The sequence below is a fragment of the Haplochromis burtoni genome, unplaced genomic scaffold, assembly GCF_018398535.1.
Source record: "Haplochromis burtoni strain Fernald_Lab_line unplaced genomic scaffold, NCSU_Asbu1 Contig_642, whole genome shotgun sequence".
Lineage (NCBI taxonomy): Eukaryota > Metazoa > Chordata > Actinopteri > Cichliformes > Cichlidae > Haplochromis > Haplochromis burtoni.
In genome coordinates this window covers 95,053-111,185 of record NW_024583003.1, presented here as the reverse complement: position 1 = coordinate 111,185, position 16,133 = coordinate 95,053, and the positions used below count along the sequence as shown (strand labels likewise).

Sequence of the window (16,133 nt, the reverse complement as noted above, 5' to 3'; positions counted from 1 at the left end):
TCTTGAATTGGGGTTGTGTCTCCCTCCGCTACAGCTAAAACACAAACATCCCATTTCCGAAACTTGAGCACTAACACTAATATAAATAAATATTAATACACAGCAGTACTTGGAGAATTGGCGACGCCTCCTTTTCTGGTGTCTCGGACAAAGTGTTTATCTGGAATTCAGAGAATCTAAAGAGAACTGTCTCCAGCAAAAGTTAATAACACTTAGTAAAAATGAAAGCGGAGAGGTTTTTTTTTTACAGAAGATAGTTTTTTAATTACAGAGATATGAAAAGAAGAAAGCCGAACACACAATATAATTACTTTATACACAATATTATATCTCTCCTCGTATTGCCACACACTCCTTTTTTCTTTCCAGCATAAGCTCTTCTATCATTCCAGCAACAGTGTATACACATCATTTATCATCATATATTACACAATATTCATACAGATTTTAGCTGTTAGATAATAACTTAAGCGTCCATTTTTTACATTCAGTGTGCAGATGCTTGGAAAAAAAAACTTTTATGGCTTTTATACCTACAATTTTACACTCAGCTTTCAAGCTCTCTGCTTCTGGACAAAAGGCACATGTAGAATTGCTTCTCTGACATCTTGCACATCCTTTTTTTCCTCTTTTTTTGTAAAAACATGTAAATGAGAATATTTCCAGGTTCAGTTATGCAAATGATTTACCTGAGTGGCAGTTTACAACAGCTAAATTTACAGTTTAGCAGTTGGCTTTAACAGTTTTACAGGTATGTGGAAAACCCCCAACATTTTAAGTATTTTTGCACTAAGAGAAAAAAAATTAAGCCACTTATAAAATAAATATCCATTTATTAAAAAAAGTCTGTCATGAAAAACATCTACAATGGCATCTGAGATTCACAGTACACGTCCTTCCCAGGCTCCTCCTCAAATGTCACTTTGGCATCATCAGCATCCAACTGAAACACAAGCACAGAAAGAACCGTTTTAAACACACTGCAACACACATACCATCTAAAAAGGTCTGAACTTTCCACAGCGTTCAGCTTACGCATTTCATTTCCAGTTCGGTGAAGAGATGCCCGGTCATAAGCATGCGCAGAGGAATGGTGAGGATGAGAACGAAGGGAAGCGCCAGAGACATCTGACTGGACTTCACAAGCCACAAAACTCCTAGACACACAACCTGGATGGCCGTGTACAGGTGCATTCGTCCTGTGCTCACCTGTAACCAAGACAGACAGACGTCAGCCAAACACAAGTAACTGACGATTTTAAGTAGCTTTGGAAACCTGCCAACACATGCCTAGTTCAAGGACAAATTAAAAGCATAATAAAATTGAAATCATAGAAATAGCCTTAGGTATATAAATGTGCATCTGGCAAATATCTCCCAGCAGTTTTACACAGAACATGATTTTATCACTACAGTCTCAAGCTGGGTAAAAATTAATAAATATAATAGGTAACACAGTAACATCTCATTGTGTTTAGTCTTGCAAAACCACAACTTCATTATTTTCCCCATGAGAAACCTTCTGTTTGCCCCGCTTATGCTAGCACCATGGACCTCATGTATCATGCAGTGATGAGATGCTTACTCTGGTAGCATAGGGTTCATTAGGATGGTATTTCTTTGGGATGAGAAGAAGCTGCACACGATCCCACAGCTGAATGCCATTTAACGACGTGATTCCCATGTAGAGGAAGATCCCAAACAAGGCTGCCATGGGAATCATCTTTAGGATGGGCTCCATGAGAACTGACAGACCTTGATACAAGCATACATTCAGATAAATGATAAAGGATCGTACACACACATCAGTTTGAATGCAAAGTATAAGTCTAGCAATGCTTTTGTAGACAGAACTGGGTGATTAGACAGCACCTACCAACAAGCAAGGCCACCACAATGCCGCTTATTCTCTGCTCCATCACTTTCTCTATCACCGGTTTTGGTCCTTTGCTCATGACAGTGAGAGCGTTGGCATGTGTGACAGACCGCACTGTGGCAGCGCTGAGCCACGGCACACCGAATATCGCGCTGAGGCCTCCCATGCCAACTAAAACCAGCAAGTCAAAGTGAAACCCGGAGCCTTTGACCATCTTCCTCTCAGGTTTACTCACTATCAGACTGTTTAGAGCCATAAAGAAGGGAGACGCTCATTAAAGTCATGAATTGTCACTTTTTCTATGGTTCGTGTCAGCTAATAAGACCTATGATGACTCACGTTGTGATCTGAGACTCCAGAAAGATGAGAATAAACACAAGCACGGCTGGGATGCAGGAAGCAAACATCAGCCACACAGGGAAAGGTTTGTGCTCGCCGAAAGGATTGATGAGCCAGCCTCTTTTTTCAGGATTGGACACTGTCAGACCTCTGGGAACGATTAGTTTCTATAAAGAAAAAAAAAACAACATTTTCAATCCAAAGTGTTAAAGGATAGAAATTTGTCTTCAAGCAACATTCAGATACCCAAACTCTAAGAAGTATGTCTTCATGCAATTCTTCTTTTTTACACTGGCCATTGATCTCTTTGGAAGTGATGAGAGACACGATGATGGTTTTTTAGGATGCTGCATTTAGTGTAGAAATGGCAATGTGTATGCAGTCAAAATTAAATATGTTACACTGCAACATGTATAAAAAAAGTTAATGGTTCTAGCTGCTTCCTAAATCCACTTTAAATTTTTCATGTAATTTTGTTACAATGTAAACATTAAATTTAATGGAATCTGGTCAAATTAAATTTAATTAATTGGTAAACATTGAGTTTATACCAAGCTGCTTTTCCGTAAAGATGAATCATTTGAACAAATAAACCTTTGATTTTCATATATTTAGTTGCATTTTACTTACTTAAAATTATTGCTTCATGTTTATGAGTGTGCCTTTGTAGTTTGGAGTCACACGCTAACCTGAGTGTACGTATCCTGAACGTTGTAGTCCACGAGAGTCATGAGGACAATGGCAATAGGAACACCGAAGTCACCGATCAAACGCCTGATCTGTTAAACACACATCACTGACATCAAGTCTACTATTTGAATTTAATTTCATTTAATTTGGTTTCTTTTAATCCTATTATTTTAAAGTAAAGGTGACCTCATAAATGGAGCGAAACCTTCTGGGCATGAGCTCACCTTTCCAGGAAGGAATGTCCCGTTCTTGAACTGACGCAGGAAGTAAGCAATAAAGAAACAGCCCATCATGAGGCACATAGAGAGCAGGGCTGTGTTGGGGTAAGACGGCTTGATGGTGTTGACAATTAGAGTTTTGTTGCCGGTAGAATTGTCATACGTGACAATCTCTTCGACCTTTGGGTGCCAGGGATACTCGGCACTTGCATTCACGTGTTCGTAATTTAGAATTAGTGGATGCGACTTGAAGATCTAAAGAAAAGTTAAAGAGCATAGGTGAAAATGACAGCTTATGTTCAACAAATAAATCGCAGATGAGAAATGTTTCAGATTTTATTACAACATGTGACACACACTTTTTAGCCACAATAAATAAAACCACTGAAAGATCAGTTGAACAGCACTGCACCAATGATGTAAAAAGTCATGTGTTAAATCCAATACTCTAGGCCTACAACCAATAAGACCAAAAGGACCTGATGCCAAACACCCAGTGCCAGACACCACAGGGTCCCCAGAGGTCTTGTTTCTTTGCCCCGGTAAGTCAGAGCTATTTTTGTGGAATGAGAGTAACTTGCGCAATATTTGGCTTGAAGTTTTAAAATTGTGGCTGATTGGTGTGTGTGTGTGTGTGTAATGAATAAAGATTGTTTACCCTCCCAAGTTTGGCAAAAGTTTCATAGATGAAAATGAGGGAGATGAGGATGGAGAAGATTTCCTGGGTGAATCGTGAAATGAAGCGAACCAGGAAGCTGCCCTCAAGGGCCACAATGATCACCACAATGACGACCAGCCACGCTCCCACCCAAACTCTCCCAACAATATACTCAATGCCCTGGGACTTGCAGAACTGAATGATGGAAATGAATGATGATTTGAATTTAGTATTTATGAATGAAAAAATATTAATTGAATTAAAAAAAAGACAATAATGGCGTTGTAATGTTTGTTAGGATTAATAAAAAGGCTTTTTAACTCACTGCATAGAAGGCCTCCTCAAATACCAACAGTGGACCAGAAAACCCAATAACCAGGACAGGCTGCGCGGCAACAAAGCAGAATATAATTCCCTGAATGCTGGTGGAAATGAGGAGCTCTGGCACGCCCATCATGTTGTCCACCTTATAAGCTACAGGCAAAGATAAAAAAACAATTTATAGGATCTCCAAAAATACAAAAAACAGAAGAAAAAAAAATGGTACCACAGTCATACACACCCAGGAGGCCTCCAAATGTGATGGCAGGAGACAGGGCAGCAAAGTAGATGAAAATGATGGCAGCAAGGACCTGTGCGTTTAGAGCATCGGTGATGTCACTCTTGTAGTACTGGTAGCGCCTTTTTATGTCTCGAATCATCCCCCCAAACGGTCGACCAGTACGAGAAAGGGGATCTTCAATAGGAGGTCTGGAAACGATTGAATCTGGGGAAAATGTGAAATCTGAGCTTAAGCCACTATCAGATCCCAAATAGTTATCCAAATAAGAAACTAAAAGCTGAAACAAACAAATAATCTGTTTATCTTATTAGTTAAATTGTCAGCCAACATGGTAAATGCGTATGACTCACCACTGCAAACTTTGGCGTTGTTGACGAGGTCATAGCTTTGCAGTTTGTCCTGTAGCAGTTTCTTCTGAAAGTTGATGACTGAGCTGAGCATCGCCTCACTCTTGATCTCGGTGGGTGGGATCACGATGCTGCAGTCCATGAACTTGGACACAGCGTTGATCAGCTCTCGAGCACTCTTTGCCTGAAGCGCTGTCTGATTAAACACCTAGCACAGATTGAGCAGAGACAGATATGAAATCTGAAGATTGCAGGATTTTTTCTTAAAAATGAATTTTCCAATACAAACTGTTAATCAAATATTATTTCACGGGATTATCAATAAATAGAAAAAAATATTAAAACCTTTGTTCAATTAACTTTATTTAGTGTTGGCTCATTTAAATTGCATTTTGAACTTGGACTTGCAACCTGCAATAACTCCTTTTGCCACTTGGGGGCAGTGGAAACAATCTAAAACAAGATAAAGCCATCCATAGGCAATTGCCTCTGGATGTGCCTCGGTATAATTAAAGAAAAAAAGATAATTGTCGATGTCCTTTGATGTGACGGAGTAATACGTTTCCTGAAAAATGATACCACTGGTAATTGCCTGTTACAGTTGCAACAAAAAAACCTAGATTGGAATGAAATTGCTTTAGAGCACAAATGTGAGTAAAAAAAAAGTCACAAAAGAGGAAAAATATTTCTTAAGGTTTCTGCTTTCTTCTCAGTAATGTCACCGTTAAGCCACCTTAACCCTTGCTACTTTCTCTTTTGCTGAAAGAGCCTGAACAGAGAGCGAAGACTTGAATGCTGTTTTTGTAATGAGTAGTATTTTTGTCTTTTAAAAGCCTCAGTCAACTCACTTTATTAGCCATTAGTGCTGCCATAGCACGCCCAGTCTCATAGTAGTCCATGTCGCTGCTGCTGGGGCCAATCAGAAGAAAGACAAAGCGTACAGGCTCTGGGGCTTCCAACGCTGAGTCCAGTGCTACTGCTTCCTTCAGACGCACAAAGACAGCTGTGGGCTTCTCCAGAAAATCCAGGGTTCCTGGTCAAAAGAGGACCCTGCATTAGTTAACTTGCGTTTAACTGCATATTAATCACAGATTTTTTTTTTTCATCTGTTCTAAATGTACCTTAACAGGACATTTTTCATGTTTCTTATATTCTTATGGACAAATCCATTTTCTTTATTCACATTTATGTTTATACTAAGGCCCAGAATATTCTCCAGAAGAACCTCAGAGATGCTGCATGGTCATAAAATACACCAAAAGTGTACTTAACCATGTACTCCCACACAATCTAACTGCCTGCAAGCTAAAGCCACCCATGTACTTATTCACTGTTGAAAGTTTTTTTTTTTTCATTTTAGATTCTCAGCTGAAAGCTATCCAGCATGCTTTTCCTTTGGTGTGGGGGAGGAAGGCTCTCTGCATCAGCTGTGTGCTTGAGACTCAATGTACTATGGTGGTAACTTAGTTCAGATCAACTCAAATAACCTTGGTCCTATCAAGGAAACCATCTGGAAAAGCTTTAAAGCTGAACCTGCCATTCAGAATACCATTTCTTTATCCATTTGTTTACCATCCACAATGTCACTGCCAGGGATACTGAACTATGGGGGCGGGCCAAAGGTCACAGTCTATGCATGTGTGCATTAACTGCTTGGTTGTGCTGGAGGTTCCTCCCTCTTAAAAGAGAGTTCTTCCTTCTCACTCTTGCCGGTTGCTTGCTCATAGGTGTTTGTCTGATTTTTGTGGATTTCTCCCTAATATTGTCTTTACCTTACAGTATAAAGCGCCTTGAGGTTGCTGTTGTTGTAATTTGACACTTTTTGCATTAGGTACACGTGTGCAGCAATCAGAATGTAAACACCAACACTGTACTCCACATCAAACATGAAAAAAGCAGCTTACCCACTAGCACCATGGAGGCCTCAACATGCTCAGATTCATCAGTCTAAGGTAAGGCAGAAAGGAAAAAAGACTTTTCTATTCAAGACTTTGTGCAACAGAACCAACTTTTAAACATGCTGCTTTTGTCAGTTATGCTTAAATAAATGATAATACCAGTGGGACAACTTACTCTCTCCTTGACAGAAAACTTTTGCAGGTCAGTCCCAGTCAACATTTGGCTTTCTGGGTCAGTTGTTTGGCTGAAATGAGAGCAGCACGTCACTGTCATTGTCTCTGTGACCCATAACTGAAACTACAGCGGCAAACTACAAACAGTAAACTATTCATTGGTAGTTCTCTGTTCAGTGAATAGTTTACAAAAAAAAGAAAAGAAAACAAGACTGAAAAGTGGTAAAAATGTCATATTTGATTGAAACTTTTTTTGTAATATTGTTAAGTTTATTTAGAAAAAACAGGAGTTTTCAAATGCACAAAATGACCTATTCAATATTTGAAAAACTTTAAGAGAAATTGCTAGAAATGTAATAAATGAGTCCTTAAGTTGAAATTTTGACACAATAACCTAACTGTGTTGACTTATGGATATCAAGAATGTTTTTTTCACATTGTATTTTGTTTATTCTGCACAAAAAATATCAAAGTATAAAAACAACAATCCATAGCTTTAAATGAATAAAGCTATGGTTCAGACCTATTTTGAGGTTGGGACCACAAGCTTTCTGACTTGTTACCCAGTGGGTGTTCTCACAATCAGAGGGTTTGTTATGCTTATTTTGTTATCTTTGTGATTTAACTCTCAGACTGCACAGAACAAAACAGTTATGACAGTGTCCATTGTCTGTGTATAATAAAGGATTCAACAGGCAGACAAAAGGGTTTGATGGTCAGGGATGATGATTCATAATTATAGTTTGGATTCCACAACAGCTACAATAGTGTCAACCACTCTGAGCAAGCTAATGCAGTCTTTTCCTTTTGGAGTCTTGGATAATAGCCTGAGTGTATTTCATTTGTATTTGTGTTTGTATTTGTGGATGGTGTCTCAGACGATACCTGCGGTTTTGCAGCAGAGAGTTCAGCACTCCTTCCCGATCTCCTGACCTGATTTCCTTCTTGTTAACCATCTCACTGACCATCTTCTCTGTGATGGTATCCAGGGTTTTCTCCTCACAGTCTAAAATGGTCACACCTTGGCAAACACAATTTAGAAACATATGTGGTCATGTTGAATAAAAGGGAAAGAACTGCTGCTGTGGTTTAAGAAGGGACTTTAGAAGTAAAAGCCACTAAAGAAGCACTAGAACTAAAGCTATATGTGTCAGGTTGGCTAAGACTGAATTTTACAGATGCTAATCTAAAATAGCTTTTTTGATAATAATATTTTGCAACAACAATCTAAATCAGCAAAGCATTTAGTAAACTGGAATATAAGTATAGACTGCAGCACAGTTTTCCTTTGATCACACTGTAACAGGGAGGAGTGTGACACAGCATGGATTTACATAAAATATCAGTACCTTTAAATCCTATAAAAGTAAAGCACTTCAGAAAATTGAAAATAATTACAAATAGTGTAAAAAAAATCCTGTAAATGCTCATGTTTTGCTCACTGACCTGGGCTCATGGTGCGTCTGAGCTGGATAAGGCTCCTGAAGGTGAGGCAAGAGATGGGAGTGGGCACCCACACCTGTGCTTGAGGGTCAAAGCTCTCCTCATAACCCACCCATCGGCCCTTCTCCTGCCAGTAGCCCTGCTGCTCCTGCTCCTTCATTTGTTCCTTCAGCTTCTTGTAGACAGAGAGAAACATAAGCACAGGACAAAGGTGCAAGGATCATTTGTGTTTGTGAGGCAACAAGTGAATTTTAGACAGGGCAGGTGGATGATATAGAGCTGCTCACCACCCCCACCCCCACTCCCTCACCCCCACCCCCCTCCTTGCAGTGCAACATGTGAGCATGAGGTGTAGGCCTACAACTGCACAACTGTGGTTTCAGTAATCTCTTACATTTAAAGTCGTCTACAAATTTAGGACATGTCTTTTTGTAGCAAATAGTAATAGTAAAAAAAAATAAATAAAAGATGGTTTATCCGAGGTGATTGTTTCCAGCTACTATGACTTGTTACTGCTTGCCTTTTTTAATTCCAGGTTTTAAAATCTTACCTCATTCATTTTTTGACTTTACATACAGTTCCAAAAATGATTTTAAACAAACCAAAACAAATAAATAATAAAAAACCTTTATCTGCAAATTTTACTTCAAGGTTAAGAAAACAATATTTTTCATGCCATATGATTCCCAAGTGTGCTTTACTCTCTTCAGGCAGAATCAGATAAATCCTGGTCATGCTTCATTACAAAACAAAAACATTAAAGACATTATGAGTGTTGTTTTCCAGTGACTGCCACTGTAAGAAGGCTAATTTCAACATCATCATCATTATTTATTTTAATTTGGTTGAGTTAATGTTTTACTTACTGTTACTGCATCAATGAATAGTGTAGTTAAAAGAGCAATATAGCAGTAAGCAAAGGTCTAACTAAGGTCATTGCACATACATGGGCGTAGGTTCAGAAGGCTTAGGAGCAATGTTCCCTCTAAGCTGCGCACGTGCGCAATTGCGCACTGCTGGCACGGTCTCTGCGCACAGAAAATCTGCGTTGCGCACAAAAAATAAAATCTAACCTGAATTGAAATTAAAATGATTACTTTAACAATTCTGTTTTGTAGTGTTAGTCAGTAAGTGACTGGCTGCTCCCCTATGGGATTAGAATGATGCCACCTTATCCCATAGTCCAGCCAATAATGCGATTCACATTCGTATATATGCAGCTAATCAATGTCGTTGACAGGCTATGACAGCGTCCTTATGTGCTGACACCGGTGTTTTAGCTAGCAAAGCGGCGTGGCTGATGTGGAGTGAAGCCACACAACGTGTACAACCATTGGAGATGTGAGCAGGACAGACGGAACAATTGACAGAAAAAGTGTGGACTTTATATAAGTTTTTAAATTGTGTTGATAGGCCACGTAAAACCAGAGTTGTGATAAAAATATATGCAATGTTTGGTTTTCTTCCTGAATACTATCGTTGTTTATATTTACTGCGGGAAGAAACGGTAAAAACGGCGTTTTATAAGGAAAACGCTTGAAAGCGCTCCGCCTGTGAGCAAAAACAAAACCAAAAAAACCCACCCTTTCCTATTGGTCGAAAAAAGTACCATGTCGACCAATCAAAAAAATATGGCAACATGGCATTTAGTTGTTTAGGAAGGGGGAAAGTTTTAGGAGGGACGATGGTGTTTTGAGATGTGAGAGATTTGCAAAGTTTAGCGCAAATCTTGTGTAGTTAGTGTGTAGTGTAGTCAATAGTTTTGTTGTGTGTGTCAGAACAATGAGGCGACTGCTGAATGTTACAGCTGTTACAGGAGTGATACATCTCCTGTTGTCAGGTCTGCAGGTATCAGGCTTGTGATGTTCTCCTTTATCTCATAGTGGACAGAAATTATTTTTTGGAGTGGCACAAATAATTTGTGTGACATCAAATTTGATGCAGAACAGCTGATTGTTCTGTAAATAGTTTGAAATGTTTATTAAAAAAAACGCCTTGGCTGCATTTTTAGGTAAACGGCTGCAAAAACGCCTGCTCCTGCTCAGGGAGTTTGTGTGTTCGCTCAGACACATGAAAAATTAGAGGGAACATTGCTTAGGAGTTATGTTGTGTATCGCAACATTTCAAATCTAGCAAGAGCTGCTATTCTTAGGAAGATTCTGGCTAACTGATCGAAAACAAAGAAACAATCCACTGTAAACATATCAGTGTCTTAAAATGATGCGAAACTAGATTATTTTAAGAAGAACAACCCTAACATTTTCACAGAACAAGTTTATTCTTGCAAACATAGTCTAGAATTCTTACACGTTTACTATAAAAAGACCCAACGGCCCAGATCTGTACTCAAGCTTTGAATGTTGACCATAACCAAGCAACCAAATTTTGATTTACCTTAAGGTCACAAAAGCGAAGATCAACAGGCTTGTATTATATCAAATAGAGTCAATGATGTTGGTTTCTACTGTGAAATCCCCTTTGCAGGGTTTTTCTGTGTTGTGCTCTTTGGCCTACATTCACAAAGTTTTGCTCTGGACTTTGTATTGGTATTAAATGCATAAAATAAAAAATTATGTGATATGTATTTTGGAAGGCAGCACGGTGGCACGGTGGTTAGCACTGTTGCCGCACAGCAAGAAGGCCCTGAGTTCAATTCCATCATCAGGCCGGGGTCTTTCTGTGTGGAGTTTGCATGTTCTCCCCGTGTTTGCGTGGGTTCACTCCGGCTTCCTCCCACCGGCCAAAGACATGCAACTTGTGGGGATAGGTTAATTGAATAATCCAAATTGCCACTAGGTTTGAATGTGAATGTGAGTGCGAATGGTTGTCTGTCCCTGTGTGTTGGCCCTGCGACAGACTGGCGACCTGTCCAGGGTGTACCCCGCCTCTCGCCCTATGACAGCTGGGATAGGCTCCAGCACCCCCCGTGACCCTGAACAGGATAAGCGAATGGATGGTTGTATTTTGGACATACATGCTCTTAAAATAAAGCTACAGCGTGCTTTTGGATGGTGCAGCTCTGACTGTGTGTCTTTTGGCTGATGAGATTTACTTAGTGCAATAACTTCAGTCAAGTCCCGCAACCACCTGCACTCTGTGGTATTGAAGCTTACTGCAGTATTCTTTAATCAAACACAGAAGTTCTACTGAATGATAATCCTAAATAGAACAACACCTTGTTTTGTCTTGATAAATCACACTGTTACTCAGCTGAGTAAAGACATAAAGGCTTTACAGCTTTTTGCCCGATTTTTATTTTTTTATTTTAATATTGCGAGGGAAGTGGACACGGATCATGAAAATGTGGGAAGGTGATGTCCAGCTGACACTTTCATGTCTAAAAGGTAAACACGGTTTTCTCGCCTCAACAACCGCCAGGCTCCAGACCTCTGAGTCAAAATGAGTTTCCGGTGTGTACACGACTGGACACCCATGTTTCGAGTGTCAATACATGTCGAGCATCTAGAGTGGGTATACAGTGTGTGTGTGTGTGTGTGGGAGGGGGGTGACCCTTACCTGACACTTTGCAATGAGGTTACTGTCGATGTTTCAGTTCTTGGCAGCTGGAAAAGACGGAAAATACATTATTTACAAAACAGAACTGAGCAAAAGGGCAGAATTCAGCTTAGCCTGACTAGACAGTGTTTAAAGTGCATGGGTGTGTACTTATAAAACAAAATATGTGGTGTGCTAAATAAGTAACATTGTGCATCCTCTCTTTTCTTTTGAGGACAAAATGCTAGTCACCAGAATGTAAATCAATGCATTTAACAGTGAAGACAGTCAAGTTTAAGGTCTGGCTGTAACAGTAGGGTTACAGAGGCAGAGGTAGAAGTTAAGATAAGTATGAGGCTGAATCAAAGTGTAGCGTCACCTGTTCAACCTTGTGTGTATGTGTGTGCATATATGTGAATCATTAAGTGTTTATGTGCAGATTCTTTATATGTACAAGGAGCAAATGTTATATGGGTAGCTGTAGGTGCATAACAGGTGCATTTTTCTGCAAATATACAGTATTCTGTGAAAGTCATGAGTCACTCCTCTTTTTTTTTTTAAATTTTGCTTCCAAGTTGCCAGACTTTCTTATAAATTTTTGAAATTGGTCTTGAGCGACTCATGGAATGAACCCGTGTTGTGTCTACACATAACAGAAAACTTAGCAAAGAACCAATATGAAATTGTGTCTTTAGGCCTTTTGTTACCGGTGGCCTGTCGCAAAAACATGAAATTTCCTCCAATTTCCTAAATCTACAAAAAAAAAATTATAAAATAAAAAAATCTAAAGATAATGCAGTCTGACAGAACTAAAATTGTATTTTGGCACCAAAACGGTTATTCCCATATCTTGGCATGGTGTACAGTGTGCCCTTAAAGAAACTGGACACATGGAAGACAAAAAAAAAGACAAAAAAACCCCTACAGCAGGTGAACAGTATTGAAAAGTCATGCCCTATCTATGCAATGATGAATATTCTTTTGTTCAAATCATTTTAAGGATGTACAGAGAAGTTCAGGAGCTAGATAAAGCAGTGAGTGTCCACAGCATCTGCAAAACACAGTGGAGCCTCTGTCATGGTTTGCTGCTACATTTCAGCCAGTGGTGTTGAGCTCTTGTCAAAATTGATGAAATTATAAAAGCAGCTTTTGTTCCATTTTGATTGGAAGCAGCTTCATGTTTTTAGCATGACAATGACACAAACACACTGCCTGCCAATGTATTGAAAGCATACCTGGATAGAAAACACACATAGTGGTACACTACCAGTCATGGATTGGCCTCCCAAGAGTCTGAAGCTAAAGATGAAGCAGTGTGGGATCATCTTGCATAAAGACATCTAAAGAAGAGCCTTAAATGTCCATTATAAACCTGGAGAACTATTCCTGGAGACTACTCAAAGAAATGACAAGAACGCTTCTCTAAGAGTGTTCAGGCTGTGCTGACGAATAAATATGGTCATACCAATTATACACTCTCAAGCTCTGGAATCATATATTTCTGTTTTGGCTTTATATATAGTATCTCCATTTATTTTGACACTTTTATATAAATTGCTGCACCATTTTTTGCAAAAAAAAATCTGCATCTTTGCAAGTGTCTCAAAGATCATTAAAATTGCAGATGAGAAAAGCATTCTTATCTTATTGTTTGTGCATACTTAATCATCTGGGCATGTATTCCATAAAAAGTGACTTGTTGTTTTACACAACATGACTGATATTGCCACATTCTGTTTTGCAATGACTGTTAAATTTCTTCAATTAACCAATAAAGATTATTCCACTGCAGCAGTGACTCTAACACACATCACAACAACATTAAGTGTGCAACTTCAATGAAGTGCTCCATTTCCATATTTTCATGCTTCAAAGCAACAGCTTAACTTAATTTTTGGACAAATACCATTCATAGCTGTAGCAGAAAAGCTGACACTTACCTCCTGCAGTCACTGCTTAAACTGACAGCAGTGGCAAGTGACTGACCCCAGAATGGCAAAAAAATTGTGACTTCATACGCACCACCTATTTAAAGCTTCTTCGGTGCCGATGTGTGTGTGCATGCTTCTCGATAATGGGTGGGACTAATACATGCATGCACACACACATGGACACGTGCACTCTAATTCTCTCGAAGCGCAAATCCAGCAGAGCAATGTGTTCCGGTCTCACCCATAATATTGATAGTGAATACAGTGGCTTGGTATGGAAGAAAACTAGTCAAACTGTGTCATTATCCAGCCCGCATCTTATCATATTTAATGTCTGTGTTTAGAGGACAACAAGGGCTTAGACTTCTCTGCTGGGCCTGGTCACCTTCAGTCTTACTGGAGTAAAACATTTGCTTAAAGCTGGCTTTCATCTGCTTTTCTTCCTCCCACCTTAAGACGATCAGCATAAAACTGAGGTGTATTAATCACATTTATGATTGCATATATAGCGGAAACTGCTGCCCGACTGTCATTTTGGGCTGACTTTTCTTCTGAACTAGACACACAAACAACAAATTCAAAACAATTCCACTCATTAACTGCAAACATTAGGTGACATTTAACTCTTCTAGTCATTAGAGGGTGATTTTAAGAAGTCATTAGAGACTAATTCTTATTCCCCAAATTGTTTTAATCTTTAAAAAAGTGTGATATTACATTTCCTGTAATGCAACTTTCTGCTTTTTGAAAGATTTATGTTTCTTGAGCTCACTTTAATGACTCGGCTGGATTATGTAAAAAAAAAAGAGTGGTTCTGCACAGGGCAATTCCTGGAAGCTTATGCTTGTTAGTTTTTTAATAACATAACAATCAAGTTGTAAAGCATATCATAACAGAGGTGTGCTGTGTTTAATAAACTTTAATGTAAAGAAAAGAAATATTTGCATACCTTCTGTTGACGGTAAATGTTATCATCCTGCATCTTGTTTCTGTCACTGTACCTCATTATGTAACTGTCTGGAATCCATTGAGACTATTTTTTTCTTGACACTGGGTTGTCAGTCACCAACATGAGTGACGAAATACGAGAAGTCCTCTTCCTATATGCAAATCTGAAAGCATTGTTTCTCTGCACGCTGATATATTTAATAGTGTCTGCATGTGTTTGTCCTGAACAGAAGCTCAGAGGCCTCTGCATCCCAAATCCTCTGATGTATCTCCCATTACAAGTATAAAGAATCTATAAGTAAAATAATTTTTTTAATGTATGTTTTACTATCTTTTCTGTTTCATGCATCAAGCAAAACTGACATTCACTAAAGTGTAATTCTGCAACAGCAGCAATCTCCTAATGTAATTCTAAAAACCAATATGGATGTAAATCTATCAAATTACTCTTTGCAAAAGCAAGAAAACTAGGAATTAGCAATGTATACTACTATATAGCATTATTGGATTATTATTGTTATTATGGTTGCATTTATGTGCTGTTAAGCAGTTTCATCTCCACAAATGTGTCATACTTTGTATGAAAGTGTAAATGCAACCTGGCTGATATCCTTCATTATATCCGTTAACATAACATTTCATTCCTCCAAGAAATGTTTAGCAGTGACATCAGTCTCCAAGAAAGGCATCGGTGTGAATACTTGATAGACATTAATACATGTATACACTATACATAACAGTTGATGCAAGCACAGGCTTTTGAGTTTTCATGCAATATTAAATTACAAAGCAGAGACTGCTTTTTTTTAGCCTTTTCTGTAGTGTTGTGGTTAACACATTTGCCTTAAAGGTGGAAAACATCCAGTTCAAGACCAGAAGGAGACACAAGCCCAGCCTCAGAGGTCATAATTTTCATTGCTGGTCCCAAGCCTGGATAAATGGAACGGTTGTGTCAGGAAGGGCGTTTAGAAAAAAAAAATCAACATGTGGTATCATGTGCCATTGAAACCCCTGGGAAATAAGGGAGTAGCTGAAAGTAGTTGTCGGTTGTGAAGGACACACAAAGGGAGTTTTTTACCCTCATGTAAATATCTCGTTTATGAATGAAAGGTAGCCAACTAATGCAGCTAGTGTTCAATCAGTACAGTTTAATTAAATTTTATTTATATAGTACCAATTCATAACAGAACAAGCTTCGATTAGAAAGAAACTCAGCAATCACACAATCTCTTATGAGCAAGCACTTGGCAACAGTAGGAAGGAAAAACTCCCTTTTAACAGGAAGAAACCTTTGTCAGAACTAGGCTCAGGGAAGGAGCAATCTGCCGCAACCGGCCTGATAGAGGGTGAATAATGTGAAAAGTATTGTTCCCAGCATGGAACCCTGTGGAACTCCATGACAAACCTTGGTGTGTGAGAAAGATTCACCATTTACATTCAAAAATTGGAATTCATAAGATTGATATGATTCAAGCAAGTGGAGCACAGTGCTACCACAGTACAGTCAACATCTGGCTCTCAAGTAATTGAAATAAATTACAATTCAATAGTATT

The 16,133-nt window shown here is 38.9% G+C and overlaps 1 protein-coding gene across 2 annotated transcripts; it reads right to left on the bottom strand.

Moving 5' to 3' along the window:
• Positions 1-236: 236 nt before the first annotated feature.
• slc4a1b (solute carrier family 4 member 1b (Diego blood group)) lies at positions 237-13,771 on the bottom strand. 2 transcript variants are annotated; one of them, XM_014329936.2, is made up of 18 exons: positions 13,641-13,771; positions 11,722-11,768; positions 8,209-8,380; positions 7,648-7,783; positions 6,764-6,833; positions 6,595-6,637; positions 5,539-5,723; positions 4,694-4,898; positions 4,344-4,547; positions 4,107-4,255; positions 3,782-3,976; positions 3,130-3,378; positions 2,905-2,994; positions 2,216-2,382; positions 1,877-2,118; positions 1,586-1,755; positions 1,036-1,209; positions 237-943 (listed from the first exon to the last, which is right to left on the bottom strand). In XM_014329936.2, the coding sequence occupies exons 3-18, from the start codon at positions 8,363-8,365 to the stop codon at positions 863-865; spliced, it is 2,517 nt and encodes an 838-aa protein (XP_014185422.1). In that variant the 5' UTR covers positions 8,366-8,380; positions 11,722-11,768; positions 13,641-13,771; the 3' UTR covers positions 237-862. The 2 variants fall into 2 exon arrangements, with proteins under 2 accessions (XP_014185422.1, XP_005949330.1); XM_005949268.3 differs by having other exon boundaries at positions 8,209-8,377.
• Positions 13,772-16,133: the final 2,362 nt, after the last annotated feature.